The sequence below is a fragment of the Babylonia areolata genome, chromosome 8 (genome assembly GCF_041734735.1).
Source record: "Babylonia areolata isolate BAREFJ2019XMU chromosome 8, ASM4173473v1, whole genome shotgun sequence".
Taxonomy (NCBI): Eukaryota; Metazoa; Mollusca; class Gastropoda; order Neogastropoda; family Buccinidae; genus Babylonia; species Babylonia areolata.
The window spans coordinates 20,682,747-20,703,512 of record NC_134883.1 but is presented as its reverse complement, the minus strand read 5'-3'; the positions used below and the strand labels follow the sequence as shown (position 1 = coordinate 20,703,512).

The 20,766-nt window shown below is 40.1% G+C and overlaps 1 protein-coding gene across 1 annotated transcript in view; it reads left to right on the top strand.

Annotated features, from left to right (window-relative positions):
* The window catches only part of LOC143284642 (contactin-like), a 42,079-nt gene that overhangs the window by 2,289 nt on the left and 19,024 nt on the right, over nucleotides 1–20,766 (top strand). Inside the window, exons 4-17 of the mRNA XM_076591517.1 lie at nucleotides 147–232; nucleotides 710–870; nucleotides 1,717–1,824; nucleotides 2,346–2,690; nucleotides 4,560–4,655; nucleotides 5,853–6,107; nucleotides 8,144–8,249; nucleotides 8,992–9,179; nucleotides 12,457–12,597; nucleotides 13,248–13,373; nucleotides 15,616–15,912; nucleotides 16,936–17,099; nucleotides 18,023–18,149; nucleotides 20,255–20,449. Of these exons, the coding sequence (XP_076447632.1) occupies nucleotides 147–232; nucleotides 710–870; nucleotides 1,717–1,824; nucleotides 2,346–2,690; nucleotides 4,560–4,655; nucleotides 5,853–6,107; nucleotides 8,144–8,249; nucleotides 8,992–9,179; nucleotides 12,457–12,597; nucleotides 13,248–13,373; nucleotides 15,616–15,912; nucleotides 16,936–17,099; nucleotides 18,023–18,149; nucleotides 20,255–20,449 (2,395 nt within the window). The remainder of the gene's footprint in view (nucleotides 1–146; nucleotides 233–709; nucleotides 871–1,716; nucleotides 1,825–2,345; nucleotides 2,691–4,559; nucleotides 4,656–5,852; nucleotides 6,108–8,143; nucleotides 8,250–8,991; nucleotides 9,180–12,456; nucleotides 12,598–13,247; nucleotides 13,374–15,615; nucleotides 15,913–16,935; nucleotides 17,100–18,022; nucleotides 18,150–20,254; nucleotides 20,450–20,766) is intronic.

Sequence of the window (20,766 nt, the reverse complement as noted above, 5' to 3'; positions counted from 1 at the left end):
GTTTCTATATGAAAGCTATTCCATTATTGTCCAATAAAATATGAACACATACTGGTATATTGTTATCAATTATTGAATTATTTAATAAATTTGTGTATAGTTTTGTTAGAAAAAAGTTTTAAATGAGAGTTCTGTATCATTGACAGAGAGATGGAGCAACACTGGTCAGCATCAACTCTATTCAGGAACACGCATTTGTGATCAGCTGGCTGGAAAGATATGATAGCAACAGGTAAGATACCCTGGCTTGCTTGAGTTTTTAGATCTCATAAGTGTAGTAGTGTTCATTAAATGGTCAGCTTTGTTACTATCTGTGGAGACTTGCTTTTAATCTCCTTTGGTAAGCGGTACATTCAAAAGTAATGTAAGGAATTCATATGAAACAGTTACGACCAAAGGTATATGCACTTGCAATAAACTTGACGAAAAATATCTATGTAAAAAAAGAATTTCTGTCTTAAATCATATCTAAAATGGTAGAATCAGGACTGTTTTCAGCATTATTATTTTAAATATTTTTTTTATAAAGCACACTTTTAATTAAAAACAAGAGCAGATATCTCTACACACACACACACACACACACACACACACACACACACACACACACACACACACACACACACACAAACACACACACTACAACACAGCAGAACACAACACAATGGAAAAGACCAACATGATTAACATGGACATGGGACGTGCACAGAGACACCTGGCTGACCAGCGGTGTGGTCACTAAGGAGCCGGAAGGGGTGCAGTGGCTGGGAGATGGCAGCTTCAGCAACAGCCTCAACTTCTGGCTTCAGCCAGCTGAAGGCATCACTGTTGAAGGGAAAGACAGTGATATTGTCATTTACAATTTCTCAAGTAAGTTGTTTCTTCCTATTTAAGGGCTATACATTAGCCTGGAGTGATATTATCTGCAACATCTCCAGTACCGGTAGTCTAGATAACATCCAATGTTCAGATTCAGTCCAAGTAAACTACATATGTCATAAAACTTAAAGAGAAAGTGAAATCTTTATTTGAAAAGAAAAAAAAAAAATTTAATTACACATACTTAACCGTGACCCAACTAGTGCAGACTCTGGCAGGGGTCTGACATTCCTGCGTTCCTTTTAAGGCATGCTTGTTGGGGAAAATAAAGACTTTCATTTAGCGAAAGCAGGGGGATAGATACTGGCTGACTAAACTAGGCAAGTGTGATGGCAAACATAATTGTATGGTAGTGTTGAAGAGATGATACACATGGCCTAGAGACATTCAGAAAGAACATTTGGGTCAAAGAAAGTGTAATTTCTTGGGTTGAGAAGGGCTGTATGTTGTGATGTAAACCCACTAGCATTCACATATGTTACTGAGAAACTTCCTAGTATTTGAAAACTTCCATACTTTTTATATACATATATATAAAGTGAATAATTGTTGAATGTTTAATATTTGGCTAAAGCGTTAAAATCTTCATTCATAGTGTATGTGTACAAGGCTGTGCTTAGCACATGATGGAAATTCCCCACCAGGCCTGATGCACAGATGGTGGGTCGCAGCGGTTATAGTCTATAAACAACAGTCATTTCCATCCGGCAGGTTGCATCAGGATAAAATGCTGCAGGGTGCAAGGTATTGTTTTTGAAAATGTATTCCCTTAGGCCAGAAAGTTCACTCATATTTACTATTTGATGTTCAAGGTGAAATAACTGTTGTTCCTTGCAGGTACTGTGTATGGTTGGGCCATCGGTTACCCAAACCGTAATTCGTCTTTTATCTGCGAGATCAAGTTGCAGGAGATCTACAAGATTGTTGAGGAGAAGAGAGACTTTGGTAAGTTTGATTTGGTTGTAAATGTAAGACTGTATTCTTATCTTGATAGCAGATTTTTTTCCCATGTTGTCATTCCAACTTTTCTTTGAAATTTCGTATGTTGCATTGTCTATAAAGATGCATGCGTGCATTTATGCACCTACACACACGCGCGCGCACACCACACACCACACACCACACCACACCACACCACACCACACACACACACACACACACACACACACACACACACACACACACACACACTCTCACTCACTCACTCACTCACTCACTCTCTCTCTCTCTCTCTCTCTTTCTCTCTTTCTCTCTCTCTTTCTCAAGGACTGTACAGTCAATGACAGTAAAACATCAAAGAGTCAAAAGCGTCTCTCTCTTTCTCTCCCTCTCTCTGAAGCAGGCACCCACCAGTCACTGTCTGAATTCCAGTCAAGCACTGCAAACTTTCCTTGCAGATTCAGGGGCAGGGAATAAAGTTTTTGATCAGTGTCATGAAGTAAGTGGAATATTTCTTTTCGTGACAGACTATGGACTGGCTCTGGACAACCCAAGCCTTGCGCCTCGAGGTCCGCAGTTTGTGGCAGAGCCGGTGGACACAACCATCCTGTCCAGAACCACCAACGTCTTTCTTGACTGCCTGGCCAGTGGCAACCCCAAACCCAGCTACCAGTGGTACCGTGGTGACGACAAGAACAGAAACATGGTGCTCTTGTCCACGGGGGCTGGCTCTGAGAACAACAGGTATTCGATGATTGGAGGCCGACTGAGTATTGAGAATCCACACGACGTTGATGACGGCACGTACCAGTGCAGGGTGACCAATGAGTTTGGAACCATTATGAGCCGCCCTGCAAAGTTGAGCTTTGGATGTAAGTTGTTACAGTTGCTGAATGAGCAGCAGGTTTATTTGTAATGCAATTTTAAGAAGCACATTTAATAGAATGATGTTTTTGTTTTTGTAAGACCTCCCTAAACTGCCAGTTGGTTCACATTATGGTGAATAATGGGTAAACACAAGATTGCTGGAATGGAAAAGGTAAGAAAGATAAAACAAAGAAGAAAAACAGTGGAGACTCTTTTTTCAATCAACAACATGAGTGTACAACAATAACAGGGACGACATGGCTGGTCATGTTGAACCTTTGATAAGAGTACATGATTTTAAAAACACACACACACAAACTCCCCCCTGACGGGCGCAATAGCCAAGTGGTTAAAGCGTTGGACTGTCAGTCTGAGGGTCCTGGGTTTGAATCACGGTGATGGTGCCTGGTGGGTAAAGGGTGGAGATTTTTACGATCTCCCAGGTCAACATATGTGCAGACCTGCTAGTGCCTGAACCCCCTTCGTGTGTATATGCAAGCAGATCAAATACGCACGTTAAAGATCCTGTAATCCATGTCAGCGTTCGGTGGGTTATGGAAACAAGAACATACCCAGCATGCACACCCCCCGAAAACGGAGTATGGCTGCCTACATGGCGGGGTAAAAACGGTCATACACGTAAAAGCCCGCTCGTGTGCATATGAGTGAACGTGGGAGTTGCAGCCCATGAACGCAGAAGAAGAAGAAGAAGAAAAAACTCTCCCCACCACCACCCTCACAAACTTTCTCCCTCCCTCCATTTCAAAACCCAAAGATTTGCATGACAGGACATTGTTCAACAGTCAAGAGATTTGAATTAAAGTGTATGACCAAGTGCAGATACTTCATGTTACTACAAATCATGCATACTTTCCTCTTATGATTTATCTACACTGTCCACAGTTTCATATTTTTGTGGGTAGTTTTCATCTACACAAGTACATGCTTTCTGTAGATCAAGTATGTTTGAACACATAAATGGGTTCCCTCTCAGTCTCATCAGACACGTCACAGAAAGGCAACCACAGATGCAGTCCATATCATACACCCAAATCAACAGAAAAATATTGATTTGTTCTTCGCTCAGTTCAGTGTACTGATTTGTAATTTTGGTAAATTTCTGGTCATACTCCAAACATACACTTTCAGAAGGTGGACATTTTCAGTAATGATGATGCCTGGGGTCTGTAGACATGACTGGAATATATACACAGAACCTGAATTTGTGTTTACAAAGACTTTGTGATTACATATTTGGGTGATTTTAACTACGTAACATTTTTTGTCCAATTGCATGCAATTTTTTCAACCCAAAGGTAAGTGCAAGAAGATCTCAAATAAGATCAAGTATAAAAAAGGAGAAAAGGAATGGATGTTAAAATTTATGCACTGTTGAAGCCTACAGAAATACCAAACTAGTTATATAATGCAACAGTCATTTGTCCTATAAGTGTGGAGTGATGGCCTAGAGGTAACGCGTCTGCCTAGGAAGCGAGAGAATCTGAGCTCGCTGGTTCGAATCACGGCTCAGCCGCCGATATTTTCTCCCCCTCCACTAGACCTTGAGTGGTGGTCTGGACGCTAGTCATTCGGATGAGACGATAAACCGAGGTCCCGTGTGCAACATGCACTTAGCGCACGTAAAAGAACCCACGGCAACAAAAGGGTCGTTCCTGGCAAAATTCTGTAGAAAAATCCACTTCGATAGGAAAAACAAATAAAAACTGCACGCAGGAAAAAATCCCCCAAAAAAACGGGTGGCGCTGTAGTGTAGCGACGCGCTCTCCTTGGGGAGAGCAGCCCGAATTTCACACAGAAAAATCTGTTGTGATAAAAAGAAATACAAATACAATACAAATGCAAATTTGTTTCAGCACTGGGAGATTTCTCCAATGTTCCCACATCCAATGTTCATGGACAAGTGTCGAACGGAGCTGTCGTTGAATGCCCTACAATCTCAGCCAAACCAGGTGGGTATTCTCAGCATTGCACTATGTTTTTATTGCAGACTGGGTTATTCTTCTTCCATGGTTTAACCAGTATTTGTTTGTGCGTCTGTGTCTGTGTGTGTGTCTGCATGCAAGTGTACTTGTCACTTGTGAGTGTGTGAGGACAGGTTCTCTGAACGAAGCCATTTTCATTTATTTTATCTTTGATACTTGTTGGTAACGTACCTTTTTATTTAATTGTATTTAATTTATTTACTCAGTTATTTTCTATTTGGTTTATTTGTTTTATTTGAATTTTATCTTAATACTGTACACACAAGCACTTTGATTTGTCTCTGCACACGATTCAGTGTCATACTGATACTTGTTACTTGTGATGCGCTGCTTGAATATATATGTATTTATATATATTTATATGTATATATGTATGTATGTATATATATTTTTATATATTTATATATTTTTATATATGTATATCGAAATATATGTGTGTGTGTGTGTGTGTGTCTGTGTGTCTGTGTGTGTGTGTGTGTATTATGTACACTGTACCTGTGGAGCAATGAGCCCCAGAATGCGAGAGGGTGGATAAGAGACTGCACAGTTCTCATTCACCTTAAAAAGTCCCTTGCGCTGGTCAGGCAAGCTGTAACACCAATAATCCTCAACCATATGGAGGACAGCAGAATTCCAAAGGTGCTGCTCTATGGACAACTGAAGGAAGGACAACTTGACCAAGGAAGGCCTCTCAAGAGATACAAAGACATCTTGAGGGCCAACCTCAGAAGCTGCAACATCGACACTGCTTCCTGGGAAGATGTTGCCCTTGTAAGAATACAGTGGTGGCAACAGTGTACCCAGGGCACAAAGACATTCGAGCACAACAGAGCAGCTGCCATCCAGGAAAAGAGGAATAGGAGAAAACAGAACCCATTATTGCAGGACTCCATTCCATGCAGCGTCTGTGGATGACCTTGCGCCTCAAGAATTGGTCTTCATTCCCACATGAGGACTCACATCAGCAGATGACCTGCCTGCCTACTCATCCGTCGGACACGATGGGAGAATCCAGAAAGATATATATATATATATGTATATATATATATATATATATATATATATAGAGAGAGAGAGAGAGAGAGAGAGAGAGAGAGAGAGAGAGATGTATGTATATATATATTTTTTTTTCTAATAAATTTTCATTATGTGTGTATGTTTCAGGCAAGGTATACCAGTGGCACAAGCAACCATCACTGAATTCCAAAGAGGTCATTTTCATCCGACCTGAGATTCAGACCCACACGTTCAAGTCCAACGGCGGCAAGCTGTACTTCTCAGAACTGGCGCCCTCTGATGCCGGCTTTTACTTCTGCACCGTGTCCCTGTCTAGCATGGGAACGACAGGCGTGTACGCAGGGTCTTCCCAGGGCCAGTACCGGGTCAGCAAAGGTTTCGAGCTGACTGTGGGCAGGGGAGGTGAGCAAGAGGGAAAGAGTAAATGTGCTGTGTTTGTTTCTTTCAGCGCTGGTTCACTTTTTGCATTATATGTTTGGGTTCTTGTCATTATGCTACAATTGCCGGAGACAGTCTCCTGTGTTTGTTTCTTTCGGCAGTGTTTCATTTCTCACATTAAGTTTGTTTGGGTTGTTGTCATTATAGAGTGTATTCTGCCATTGTGCACCGGTGTTGTATCGCGTGGTTGTGAACCAAGGAGTAATCCTCAAGAAGTGTAAACATGAAATACTCATTTAACTACACATGCTTTACCGTGACCCACTAGTGCAGACACTGGCAGGGGTCTGATTCCTGTCCTGTGCAAACTCCTACCCACCTATGCGAAGAAAACCAAAGTAGCTACTGCCGATAGTCTCTTGGAAGTAGGTTACCTCCCCTCTGTATCTCTGACTGGCGTCCTCCTTTTTCGGCAGCCATCTTGACTCCTGATCCTGTGCTCTTCATACTGCTAAGATTTTTCGGCACAGATGCAGGCTTCGGCAAGAGAGGCAACAGCATGCAGGAACAAAACAGTTTTTTTTTATGATGATATAGATACTTAAATAGTGTCTGTCCTCAGTTGGCTTTTCACCATAATTAAATTCAAGCAGTTGCCTCCTTTACTGTTCTGATGGTCATAGTTGGACATGACTGACTATCACACATACATCCTCAAGCAGAGACCAAGTTCTAAGCACTTTGCAAACAAGGAGTCATTTGCACAATAGGCTGCCAACCTGGGTAGAGCCAACTGACAGCTGCCATTGGGCACTCATCATTCATTTCCTGTGTCATTCAGTCACGTTTCAGTCAGGCACCAACACACTCATACAGACATGTAACATTTTACATGTATGACTGTTTTGATATTTTAGTATTTTTACCCTGCCATGTAGGCAGCCAAACTCCTGTTTTTTTTTGGGGGGGATGCATGCTGGGTATGTTCTTGTTTCCATAACACACCAAAAATTGACATGGATTACAGGATCTTGAATGTGTGTATTTGATCTTCTGCATGCATATACCTGAGGAAGGAACATAGAACGTTTTGGAAGATAGATCACACTCGTTCTCCCTTGATTCTGCGGCTGCAGCCAGGAAGTTGTGAACACGGTGAGCAGCAAAAGGCTGAAAACTGAATTCACTGATTGTAAACTTAGGCGCAACAGCCAAGTTGTTAGAGCTTTGAACTTTCAATGTCAGGATTCTGGGTTTGAATCTCAGTCATGGTGCCTGGCCTGATGTGTTAACCCTTTCACTGCTAAGCTCGCATTTATGCTCAGGCGTGACAGAGGACCCATGTCACTGAAAAGTGACCATTCATTGGTCTGTTATCCACGAACCTACTGCTCTTAATGTTCGGTGGTAGGATAGGCCATATTTTCTATACATCGCAGGGGGAATCCCCAGCTATTCTTAACCACTGTCTTTTTTGTGTTTATACCACAAGGGAATTTGTACTCTAAATTGACTGGCGGTGAAAGGGTTAAGAGTGGAGATTTTTCTGATCTCCCTGGTCAACAGATTGCAGACCTGCTAGCACTTGAACCTTTTCATGTGTTTATGCATGTAAAAGATAAACTGCGTATGGTTTGTAATCCATGTGAGTGATTGGCAGGTCATGGAAACAAGAGCATACCTAGCATGCACACCTCTGTCGTAAAGAAACCATCAAAGTTGGGCCGTCATGCGGCCACACATTAGATGAGACCTTGTGCAAAGTGTCAGCAGATTTAAAAATAAAACTTGACACCACTGACTGATTGAGTTGGTCCTTCTTTCTATTTGTGTTGAAGTTCAGTGTCATACCAAAGCCTCAATCATCTGAGAATTCCTAATATGTTGTTGCTTTTTTTTTCTTTTTTTTTTGTAGAGAGGTTTTGTCTACTTCAGTGTTGCTTTTTCATGCCTTCTACTGACACAAATTGAAATATGAATTCTACATTTGTATTGGTTTTGTCTATTCAGTTTGGAAACTTTAATGTCTGGTGTGTGTGTGTGTGTGTGTGCATGTACAGTGAGCAGCAACTACAGGCCAGTGATTCAGGATGACTTCATCAAAGCATACCCGGGTAATCCAAAGCGAGGACAAACCATTCAATTGGAATGCTTTGCCTATGGAACGTAAGTTGCAGAAAAGGAATGTGAATGAGAAATGTACATGGGTGTGTGCATGTGTTCCACAAATGCACGCACATGTGAGTGCGTTGTGTGTGCATGCACATGTTTTGAGTGTGTGTGTGTGTCACTGAGTATTATGTGTGTGTGTGTGTATTTTGTACATGTGTGGGTGTGACCCTGAGTGCGTAGCTATTGCTAGCAAAAACATAAACCCTGCTGCGCTAATTTGACGTATCATGAAATGCATCCTGCTTTGCATAGCAATGGCTATGATATAAGATTGATTTCTTGTCACCTTGATCTTTGAGGCACTGAGTGACTGATATTGCTGACCCAAATGATTGGGAATGCCACAAATAATGATGATTATGGATGGCATTTGTATTGCACTAAGTAAATTCTCTAAGTAAATTTAGACACGCTGTACTGGCAATGGCCGCACCTGAAGACTAACCACACCTGTCCATTCACACTGGGATTCGAACGGAGGGAGTGTTGGTTTGTGCTGAGTACTGACAGGGAAGGTGAATGTACATGTATGTGCAGGAGTCAAACTGTGTGTGTGTGTGTGTGTGTGTGTGTGTGTGTGTGTGTGTATTTGTATTATTCATTCTGTATATTTATGTATGTGAGCTAATATGTGTGTGTGTTAGTGTGTGTGAGCCAAAAGTGAAGCTGGAAATTGAGGATTCCATTCACTTCCACATAAAAAGCACGAGTAACTTTGACGACTCTTCACCGGCAGGTCCCCCTTGCGATACCAGTGGTTCAGATACAACGGGCCGATTCCTAGCAAAGCTACCTTCACATCCACCCGGCGTGTGATGACGATCCCCAACGTTCAGCTGGAGGATGGAGGCCACTATGGCTGTCGTGTGGACAGCATCAAGACCAGCACGCATGACCACAAGAACTACACCCTGGATATTCAGGGTAGGTGGCAGTTAACTTTAAGTAAAGTGTGTGTGTGTGTGTGTGTGTGTGTGTGTGTGTGTGTTGCATTGTTGTGTTGTCAGTGTTTTCACTGTTGCATTATTCCGTTACTGTCAGTGTTTTTATGGTTCCATTATTGTGGAGTGATGGCCTAGAGGTAACGCGTCTGCCTAGGAAGCGAGAGAATCTGAGCGCGCTGGTTCGAATCACGGTTCAGCCGCCGATATTTTCTCCCCCTCCACTAGACCTTGAGTGGTGGTCTGGACGTTAGTCATTCGGATGAGACGATAAACCGAGGTCCCGTGTGCAGCATGCACTTAGCGCACGTAAAAGAACCCATGGCAACAAAAGAGTTGTTCCTGGCAAAATTCTGTAGAAAAATCCACATCGATAGGAAAAACAAATAAAACTGCATGCAGGAAAAAATACAAAAAAAATGGGTGGCGCTGTAGTGTAGCGACGCGCTCTCCCTGGGGAGAGCAGCCCGAATTTCACACAGAGAAATCTGTTGTGACAAAAAGAAATACAAATACTGTCAATGTTTTCACTGTTGTATTTCACCAAGTCTGCAGTCATAGTTACATCATTGGGTATTGTCAGTGCTCTCATGGTTGCATTGTTGTGTTGTTGTTACAGTTTTCATGGTTGTATTGTTGTGTTATTGTCAGTGTTTTTTTTCCACGGTTTTATTATTGTGTTATTGTCATTGTTTTCACACTTGTATTGTTATGTGATTGTAAGTGCTTCACCATGTCCACAATAATGGTTGCATTGTTGTGGTATTGTCAGTGATTTCATGGTTGCATTGTTGTGGTATTGTCAGTGATTTCATGGTTGCATTGTTGTGGTATTGTCAGTGTTTTTCATGGTTGCGTTGTTATGTTACCGTCAGTGTTTTCACGGTTGCATTGTTGTGTTACTGTCAGTGTTTTCACATTGTATTTTTATGTTATTGTCAGTGTTTCACCATGTCCACAATAACGGTTGCATTGTTGTGTTACTGTCAGTGTTTTCATGGTTGCATTGTTGTGTAATTGTCATTTTTTTCATAGTTGCGTTGTTGTGTGATTGTCAGAGTTTTCACAGTTGTATCGTTGTGATTGTCAGTGTTTCACCACATCCACAATAATGATTGTATTATTGTGTCACTGTCAGTGTTTTCACAGTTGTATTGTTATGTGATTGTCAGTGTTTCACCATGTCCACAATATTGTTTGCATTGTTGTGTTGTTGTCAGTATTTTCATGGTTGCATTGTTGTGTTGTTGTCAGTGTTTTCACGGTTGCATTGTGTTGTTGTCAGTGTTTTCACAGTTGCATTGTTGTGTTGTTGTCAGTGTTTTCACGGTTGCATTGTTGTGGTGTTGTCAGTGTTTTCATGGTTGCAATGTTGTGTTGTCATTGTTTTCATGGTTGCACTGTTGTGTTGTCAGTGTTTTCATGGTTGCAGTGTTGTGTTGTCAGTGTTTTCACGGTTGCATTGTTGTGTTGTTGTCAGAAGTTTCATGGTTGAAATGTTGTGTTGTCAGTGTTTTCACGTTTGCATTGTTGTGTTTTCAGTGTTTTCATGGATTGCTGTGTTGTCAGTGTTTTCATGGTTGCATTGTTGTGGTGGCGTCAGTGTTTTGACGATTGCATTGTTGTGTTGTTGTCAGTGTTTTCATGGATTGCTGTGTTGTCAGTGTTTTCACGTTTGCATTGTTGTGCTGTTGTCAGTGTTTTCATGTTTGCATTGTTGTGCTGTTGTCAGTGTTTTCACGTTTGCATTGTTGTGCTGTTGTCAGTGTTTTCATGGTTGCATTGTTGTGGTGTTGTCAGTGTTTTCACGGTTGCAATGTTGTGTTGTCAGTGTTTTCACGTTTGCATTGTGGTGTTGTCAGTGTTTTCATGGTTGCGTTGTTGTGTTGTTGTCAGTGTTTTCATGGTTGCGTTGTTGTGTTGTTGTCAGTTTTTTCATGGTTGCATTGTTGTGTTGTTGTCAGTTTTTTCATGGTTGCATTGTTGTGTTGTTACCAGTTTTTCACCAGGTCTGTGATCACAGTTGCATTGTTATGGTGTTGTCAGTAGTTTCACATCTGCATTGTTGTGTCGCTGTCAGTGTTTTCTCAGCAGTATTGTTAAATGTGATTGCCAGTGTTTTACGTCATCCACAGTAATGGTTTCACGGTTGCATTGTTGTTTACAGTCAGTGTTTTCACGGTTGCATTGTTGTTTTCTGTCAGTGTTTTCACTGTTGCATTATTGTGTCCATTCACTGTCAGTGTTTTCACGGTTGCATTGTTGTGTTACTGTCAGTGTTTTAATGGTTGCGTTGTTGTGTAATTGTCAGTGTTTTAACGGTTGCATTATTGTGTTACTGTCAGTGTTTTCACGGTTGCACTGTTGTGTTACTGTCAGTGTTTTAACGGTTGCATTGTTGTGTTACTGTCAGTGTTTTAATGGTTGCGTTGTTGTGTTACTGTCAGTGTTTTAACGGTTGCATTGTTGTGTAATTGCCAGTGTTTTCACGGTTGCATTATTGTGTTACTGTCAGTGTTTTCACGGTTGCATTGTTGTGTTACTGTCAGTGTTTTCATTGTTGCATTGTTGTGTTACTGTCAGTGTTTTCACAGATGTATTGTTATGTGATTGTCAGTGTTTCACAGTATTGTTTGCATTGTTGTGGTGTTGTCAGTGTTTTCACGTTTGCATTGTTGTGGTGTTGTCAGTGTTTTCACGTTTGCATTGTTGTGGTGTTGTTAGTGGTTTCACGTCTGCATTGTTGTGTCGCTGTCAGTTTTGTCATGGTTGCATTGTTGTGTCGCTGTCAGTGTTTTCACAGCAGTATTGTAAAATGTGATTGTCAGTGTTTTACGTCATCCACAGTAATGGTTTCACAGTTGCATTGCTGTGTTACTGTCAGTGTTTTCACAGTAGCATTGTTGTGTCCTGACACTGTCAGTGTTTTCACAGTTGCATTCCTGTGTTACTGTCAGTGTTTTCACAGAAGCATTGTTGTGTCCTGACACTGTCAGTGTTTCCACAGTAGCATTGCTGTGTCCTGACACTGTCAGTGTTTTCACAGTAGCATTGCTGTGTCCTGACACTGTCAGTGTTTCCACAGTAGCATTGCTGTGTCCTGACACTGTCAGTGTTTTCACAGTAGCATTGCTGTGTCCTGACACTGTCAGTGTTTTCACAGTAGCATTGCTGTGTCCTGACACTGTCAGTGTTTTCACAGTAGCATTGCTGTGTCCTGACACTGTCAGTGTTTTCACAGTTGCTTTGTTGTGTTACAGCCGAGCCATATTTCTCCTACCCACTGACCAACCAGCATGTGGACGTGGGAAGTCGGCTGTCTTGGCACTGCGAGGCGCGAGGCAAGCCTCTGCCCATCTACGCTTGGTACAAAGACGGAAAGCGCATGCACAACTCCACGGGTGAGTCTGCTTTACCCAGGCTTCGCTCTTAATGGTGTAGATGACATTGGTGCTAAGTCAGTAATAATAATCAACATTTTTATTTATGTATTAAATTTTTTTTTTTTTTTAAATTTTGTGTGGGTGTGTGTGTGGGTGTGTGTCTGTGTGCACCTAGAGTTGACTTAATCAAGATTTTGCACCTTTTAAATATTATTATTATTAGTAGTAGTAGTATTTTTATGTATATATCTTTTTCTTTTTTTTAAATTTTATTTTATTTTATTTTAATTTAAAAAAAAAAATTATTTATTTATTTAATTTTATTTTATTAATTAAAAAATATTTTTTAAATTTTATTTATTATTATTATTATTATTTTATTTATTTTTTATTATTATTTTTTAAATTAATTAATTTATTTTATATATATATATATATATATATTTTTCTCAAGGCCTAAGCACGTTGTGTTACGCTGCTGGTCAGGCATCTGCTTGGCAGATGTGGTGTAGCGTGTGTGGATTTGACCGAACGCAGTGACGCCTCCTTGAACTACTGATACTGATACTGATACTGAAACAACAAGAATAATGATAATGATAATAATAATGAAAAGTATGCACAGTCCGCCCTGAATTCCACTGACAAGTGCTGTTGATTTTTTCCAGGGGTGACCATCATCGGCAACACCATGGTCATCGACCAAGTGCAGAAAGAGCACAATGGCATGTACCAGTGTGCTGCTGACAACATATACGGACTCACTTTCAGCTCTGCCCAGATTCGAGTGCTAGGTAAGTGGACTGTTTGAATCGAAGCCATTGCAAAACACATGAGCAAGTGATCAGAATTTCATGGGATAAGTAGTAAAAGTGGGCTGTTTGAATCAAAGCTATTGCATTATTAAGACTTTAGAGCTTTGAGCAGGTATCTGAATTCCATGGATAAGTAATAAAAGTAAGATGTTTGAATCAAAACAATTGCATTGTCTTAACTCTTGAGTAAGTGATCTGACATTCATTGTAAAAGCAGTAAAAGTGGCTTTTAATTACACATACTTAACTGTGACCCAACTAGTGCAGACTCCGGCAGGGGTCTGACATTCCTGTCCTGTGCAAACTACTCTCTGCCTATGCGGAGGAAACGAAAGCAACTACGGCCTATAACCTCCCAGAAGTAGTAATCTCCCCTTTATTCCGCTGGCTAGCGCCCTCTTTTTCCGGCAGCCATCATGACTCCTGTTCCTGTGCTCTTCATACGGCTAATTTTTTTTGTATTTTCTGTCTGTCTGTCGATTCTCTGGCGTTCTTGTTTTTTGTCAAATTATGCAGTAAAAGTGGCTGTTAGAATCAAAGCCATAGCATTGCTTAAACTCGTGAGCATATGATATGAATTTCTTGGTATGATCAATAAAAGTGGGCTGTATGAATCAAAGCCCTTGAATTGTTTAGACTCTTACTCTTGAGCAAGTGATCAGAATTTCATTGTATATGCAGTAAAAGTGGGCTGTTTGAATCAAAGCCATTGCATTGTTAAAACTCTTGAGCAAGTGATCCAGTTTCGTGGGATACTTAATGAAATTGGGCTGTTTGAATCAAAGCCATTGCATTGTTAAAACTCTTGAGCAAGTATCTGAATTTCATGGATAAGTAGTAAAGTAGAAAGTTTGAATCAAAGCCATTGAATTGTTAAACTCTTGAGCAAGTGATCTCACTTTCATGGGGTAAGTAGTAAAGTGATGATGTGGATTTAATGGGATATTTTGTAAAAGTGGGTTGTTTAAAACAAAGCCATTGCATTATTTTAATTCGTGTGCAAGTGATCTGAATTCCATGGGATAATTTGTAAGATAGGCTGTTTGAATCAAACCAATTGCATTGTTGTTGTTTTTTCCTTAATTTCTTGAGTAAGAAGTAAACTGGTTTTGATTCTTAGCCAGTTTATAATTTTTTGATAATATTCAGTGATATTTGTATACAGAAAACTGTTCAGATTCATCGCATTTGTCAAGCATTTTTTATCCTGAACTATTTTTTAAACGAAGACTGATATACATATATATGTATGTGTATTCAGAAAAGTATTCAAATTCACTGCACATATCAAGAACTCACGATTCTGAACAATTAGATATAAACTCTGTGAAATTCTAAATCATTTACATGTACACCTGCAGGAAAGTTTTCATTGCATGTATTATTAATAACTGTAATTCTGAACTATTTTAAGTTCTGAAAAAACAAAATCAGTTGTGCATATATGTATTAAAAGGGTTGAGTTTGATCTCACAGGTAGAAGTGCATTGCTATTTTTGTAATTTCTGAACGATAATGAAATTGTGTACATTCACAGACCAGAGTAGAAAAAAGGGAGGAAGTTGGACAATTGAACAAACAAAGCGAGGAACATGAAACCTTTTGCTGTCAGTGTTGTAGGGTGTACCAATATGATGTTTACAGCGTCTGCTCCTGTTTTATTTATCATCTTTAAGATACAGCAGATGTGGTGTAGTGAATATGGATCATCTCTGCATGGTTGTACACCTCCTCAAAACTGAAAAAAAAACCCCACCCCACAGCAGGTGAAATCAGCTCCAGTTTGGTTTGAATTCTGAATCTCCACCTTCTTTCTGCCCAGTCACCATTTAGCCCCACCTTCTCCTACCTTTTGAACAATAACACACACACACAAATATATATATATATATATATATATATATATATATATATATATATATATATATATATATATATATATGTGTGTGTGTGTGTGTGTGTGTGTGTGTGTGTGTTTGTGTGTGATATGTATATATATATATGTGTATATGTGTGTGTGTGTGATATGTATATATATATATATGTGTGTGTGTGTGTGTGTGTGTGTATTTGTTTATGTGTGTGTGTTTGTGTCTGTGTGTGTGTGAAAATGAATACTTTAACAAAATGTCTTCAGTCACCAGTAGGTGTGATGGGACATTCAACAAAACTCCTCCCCCTCCCTCCCTCCCTCGGAATCTCCCCCTGTTCGGGTGTGCAGAGTTCAAACCCAGTTTCCGGAAGCACCCAGTGGACACGTCGCTCTCTGCCGCTGTGGGTGGGAACATCACCATTGTCTGTGACCCGGAGGCAGCCCCCGCCCCCACCTTTGAGTGGCTGTTTAATGGCAATTCCCTGGGCCTCGTTCAAGGCGGTGCCCCCAGCAACAAGTTCAAGATGCTGCTGAACGGCAACCTGTTCATCGAGAATGTGGACAACAGTCACCAGGGAGAGTACACGTGCAAAGTGACAAACTCCCTCGGGGAAGATAGTTCGTCTGGCTATCTGCGTGTTTTCCGTGAGTGTGTTTTAATGTGATTTGTTTTTTTGAAATTGATGTTTTAATTACACGTACTTTACTGTGACACACTGGTGCAGACTCCGGCTTTTAAGAAGTTTTTATTTTATTTGACTCTTTGATTATGTGGTTAGTTAGGTGATTTTAACTGATTTATCTTTATGTGTTTGTGGTTGCTGTTTGATTATGTGATTTATGGAGATATTTAGCTGATTTATCTTGTGTGTTTGTGGTTGCATTTGTTATGTCACAAGAAATGCCTGATTTTTTTTTGCTGCCCCATCTTCTGTTCTCAAACTAAACATTTAGAGATCTTGCCAGCAAGGCAGTTGAAGAAGCTAAAACAAGATATAAGTAAAACAATATACCGGTACACATATTTTGCATACAGTGTAAATTTGTTTTCATGAAGTCTTGAAAAAGGAAATAATGCTGAAAATATGAAGCTGTTTTTGGTGCTTTAGAACTTTGCTTTCTTCCAGATTCTTCCCAAAGTTGCCAACCACATTCTGGATTGTTCTGTCCTGTTCTAATCACCAGCAATACTCAAAAAGCTGTCAGCGTTAGACTGTTGTGAAGGTACCCACCGAAGGGGACCCTACACTGTTTGTGGGACAATAGTACTTCTTAGAGTCACTTGTGGTTATTTCTGTTTTCTTCAACAAGTTTCCTTTAGTTTTGAAATGCTCTTATTTTTATTTGTTCACTTTTTTTTTATTCATTTGTTTGTGCAAAATTTACATTTTCTTTCACTGCTGTTTTATGTTATTTCTTGTTTATTTACTTCTAATTTCTGTCAACTTTGTTGTTTTAATTTCATATTTTATCTTTTACAGTTTCATTTTGATGGAATTTTACTTTATTCAAAATCGTTCTATTTTGTTTTCAATTTCTGATTTTATTTTTTACTTTTGTAGTTCTATTTTGATGGAGTTTTACTTTATTTGAAATAATTTCTAGGTAATGATATAACATTTGGTTAATTTTTCTTTATTATTTTGTATTTTTTGTTGTTTTTTTCAGCCAGCATAGTGATTTCCCAACCACCGTTTAACGTGAACGAGCGTGTCAACGAATCAGCCTCCATCTTGTGTAGGGCGTCAGCTCCACCCAATGTGGATGTGGTGTATGTGTGGCTGTTCAATGACCACATCATTAACTTTGAGGAACAAATCGAGTACAGGCTGGTATGTTGGACTTTTTGGTAGAATTGTGTCTGTTCCATTTCATTTTGTTTGTTATGAAACTGTGCCTGTTCGGTTGCTATTGTTACAGATGTGTTAATGCCATTGCACAGTCTTTGAAGTATGTTGGTTGTTTTGGGGTTGTTTTTTTTTATGCTTTTGTATTGAGTCAAAAACTTTTTTTCTTTTTTCAGATTCCTTATTATCGTAATTTTATATATTTTTTTTCTTTCCTTCTCTGTTGTTATTTCTATTCCTACTTCTTTTCATTGTGGTCTTTTTTCCCTTGCAAAGAAGATTCTATTCTTTTTTCAATCAGCACAACACAAATCAACACAATGCACATTCAGCACATAATGAATCAGTAACATTGTGACATTCAATGAATTCTCATCACCACTAAGAATCACATTAGGTAATGACTGTGGTGCACATATGAGTTCACTTCACCAGTGCAGGATTTGCCTCGATACATTCAGAATGTAGGTATGCAATATTACCACAACCAGCATGACTGACTCATTGTTTATCTTGATAAGGATGTGAGTTATTACAAGGGCTTTTTAATTACACATACTTAACCGTGACCCACTAGTGCAGACTCCGGCAGGGGTCTGACATTCCTGTCTTGTGCAAACTACTATCTGCCTATGCGGAGAAAACGAAAGTAGCTACGGCCGATAACCTCCTAGAAGTAGGTAACCTCCCCTTTGCCCCCCTGACTAGTACCCTCTTTTTCCGGCAGCCATCATGACTGCTGTTCCTGTGCTCTTCATACAGCTAAGTTTTTTTCGTATTTTCTGTCTGTCTGTCGATTCTCTGGTGGTCTTGTTTTTTGTAGGGCTTTTCTTTTGTATAATCCCCCCCCCCCCCACCTTCATGACCTGCCTGTGTCCCACTCATTTCATTGTGATTTTGATTTGCAGGGGACAGATGCAAACACAGGATCCCTGTACGTGGTGGGTCTGCAGTACAAGCACGAAGGGATTTACACGTGTCGGGTGACCACTGGTATGGATGCTGTGGAGGCTTCAGCCTATCTGAAAGTCCTGGGTGAGTGGGAGGCTTGGTGTTGAAAAGGGATTGCAGGTTTACTTTTGTCTCTCTCTCTCTCTCGTCTCTGTAAACTGAAAGGTCTGTAATTGATCGTGTTTTGTTTGTTTTTGTTTTTCTCTTGAATATGTCTAAATATTGCTATCATCATTATCATCATTACTATTATCATTCCATTTATTATTGTTACTATCATCATCAACATTACTATTATTATTATTAACATTACTGTCATCATCATCACTATTGTTGACATTCATCATTATCTTCATTATCTTCATCATCATAATCATTGCTATTATGAACATTACTATCATCATCATCTATCAACATCATCTGTCTCTCTCTGTCTCTCTCTCTCTCTCTATTGTATGAACAAGGCTGTGTAATGTAATGTGTGAGAAGGGGGGAAAAAAACATCATCATCATCATCAACATTACTGTTATCAACATTGCTGTCATCATCATCCATCATCATCTTAATCATCATTACTGTTCTGAACATCATCATCAATATTACTATTAACATTACTATCATCTATCATCATCACCGTCATTACTGTAATAACCATTACCATCATCATCATCAACATCACTATTATTACTGGAGATTAGATTATGAGTGGAGAGAGTTATCACTTTTTACTATTTGTTAACTGTTATCAACATTACCATCATCATCATCATTGCTGCTCTAACCATGACCATCATCATCATCATCATCATCATTAACACTACTATAATGAACATTACTATCATCATCTATCATCATCATCTATGTTCCAGCTGTGACCATCATCATCATCAACATTACTATTATCAACATTACTTTCATCATCATTACTGTTTTAACCCTTTCGCTGCCAGGAAAATAAGATTTAAGTGAAATCTATTTGCCAGGGTTTTTTTCACAAAAAACGGGTATAAATTTTCAAAAAATTCTGTGCTCTTTGTTATTGGAGAAAGACACATAAAAGTATACATTTTCTGAAAGGGAAATGAATAAAGAATACAAAACACATGATGTTTTCCCATTTTATGCATTTTAAGTGACATGCTGTTGTTTTGAAATCAGTGTTTTGTTTTTTGTCACATTTTCAACTTGTTCATTACAAACATTAGTCTGGTAATTTGCACAAAAATATCATTTTCTGGACAAATGGATATCTGTACACACAAAATCATACTAGAACAACCACAATATAAAAAAACTGAAAAAGAAATAGATGCATTGTGACTTCTGCAAGTGATAATATGGATGTGAGGCCACGCCCCCTCAGTCTCCACCCTCCTCCTCTTCACCCCTCTCACACCGTCACTTCATCAGACCGCGTTGGCTGAGTGCCAAGAAAATAGCTCATACGGTGCCCTGCTAAAAATTCGTCTGCTAGAGTTGAACAGCCTGCATCACTCACTGATAGTTGTATCTTGGCCACTCTCTTGATTGCTCCCTTTATTTTCTATCAAATCATCCTATAAATGTTCACCACTGTCTTCTCCTTCGAATTTATGCTCCAATTCTTTCTGAGCATTAGCTGAAGAAAGTAATCTTGGTTGATTTAGTTCGCCACGAGCGCATGTCTTGAGCACGGAGTCAGTCCGACATTTTGTTGAGCGAGCGAGGAGAGGAGCCAGGCAAAGACTGCGGCCAGTAACCCAACCAAAACGTTCAAATAAAGGACTGCCTTATGACGCAGATGGTGTTTCTAGCTATGAATAGAATCCAGAAAGATTCCCCAAGCTAAAGCTACCAGCATTTTTGTCAACGAACTGAATGCAAAGCAGGGAAAAGTCAGAATATTTCGATGACGAGTTATCTCGTCATGCAGGCAGCGAAGCATACATGCTTGCCATGACGAGTTATCTCGTCATGCAGGCAGCCTAGGGGTTAACCATCACCATCATCATCAACATTACTATTATCAACATTACTGTTTTATTGATGATGATGATGATCATCATCATCAACAACACTATTATCAACATTACTTTCACCATCATCATCATCATTACTGTACTAACCATGATCACCATCACCACCACCACCACCACCACCATCCTCAACAACAGCACGGTCATCACGACCATGACCTGACTGTCTTCAGGGCCCCCAGGGGAGCCCGGAGGGGTGTACCAGGGCGACAACATAGGTCAGGACTCGGACGCAGTGGGCCCCAATGACAAGTTTGTGCGACTGTACTGGACGGACGGCCTGACCCACGAGGGCCCCATCATCGCCTACACCGTGCAGTTCCGCACCAACTACAGCATGGTGTGGCGTGACCACCCGCAGGCCACCCGTAAGCTGTCTTCCTCTTCTTCTTCTTCTTCTTCGTTCGTGGGCTGCCACTCTCATGTTCACTCGTATGTACACGAGTGGGCTTTTATGTATATGACTGTTTTTACCCCACCATGTAGGCAGCCATACTCCGTTTTCGGGGGTGTGCATGCTGGGTATGTTCTTGTTTCCATAACCCACCGAATGCTGATGTGGATTACAGGATCTTTAACGTGCGTTTTTGCTCTTTCTGCTTGCGTTTACACATGAAGGGGGTTCAGGCACAAGCAGGTCTGCACATATGTTGACCTGGGAGATCAGAAAAATCTCCACCCTTTA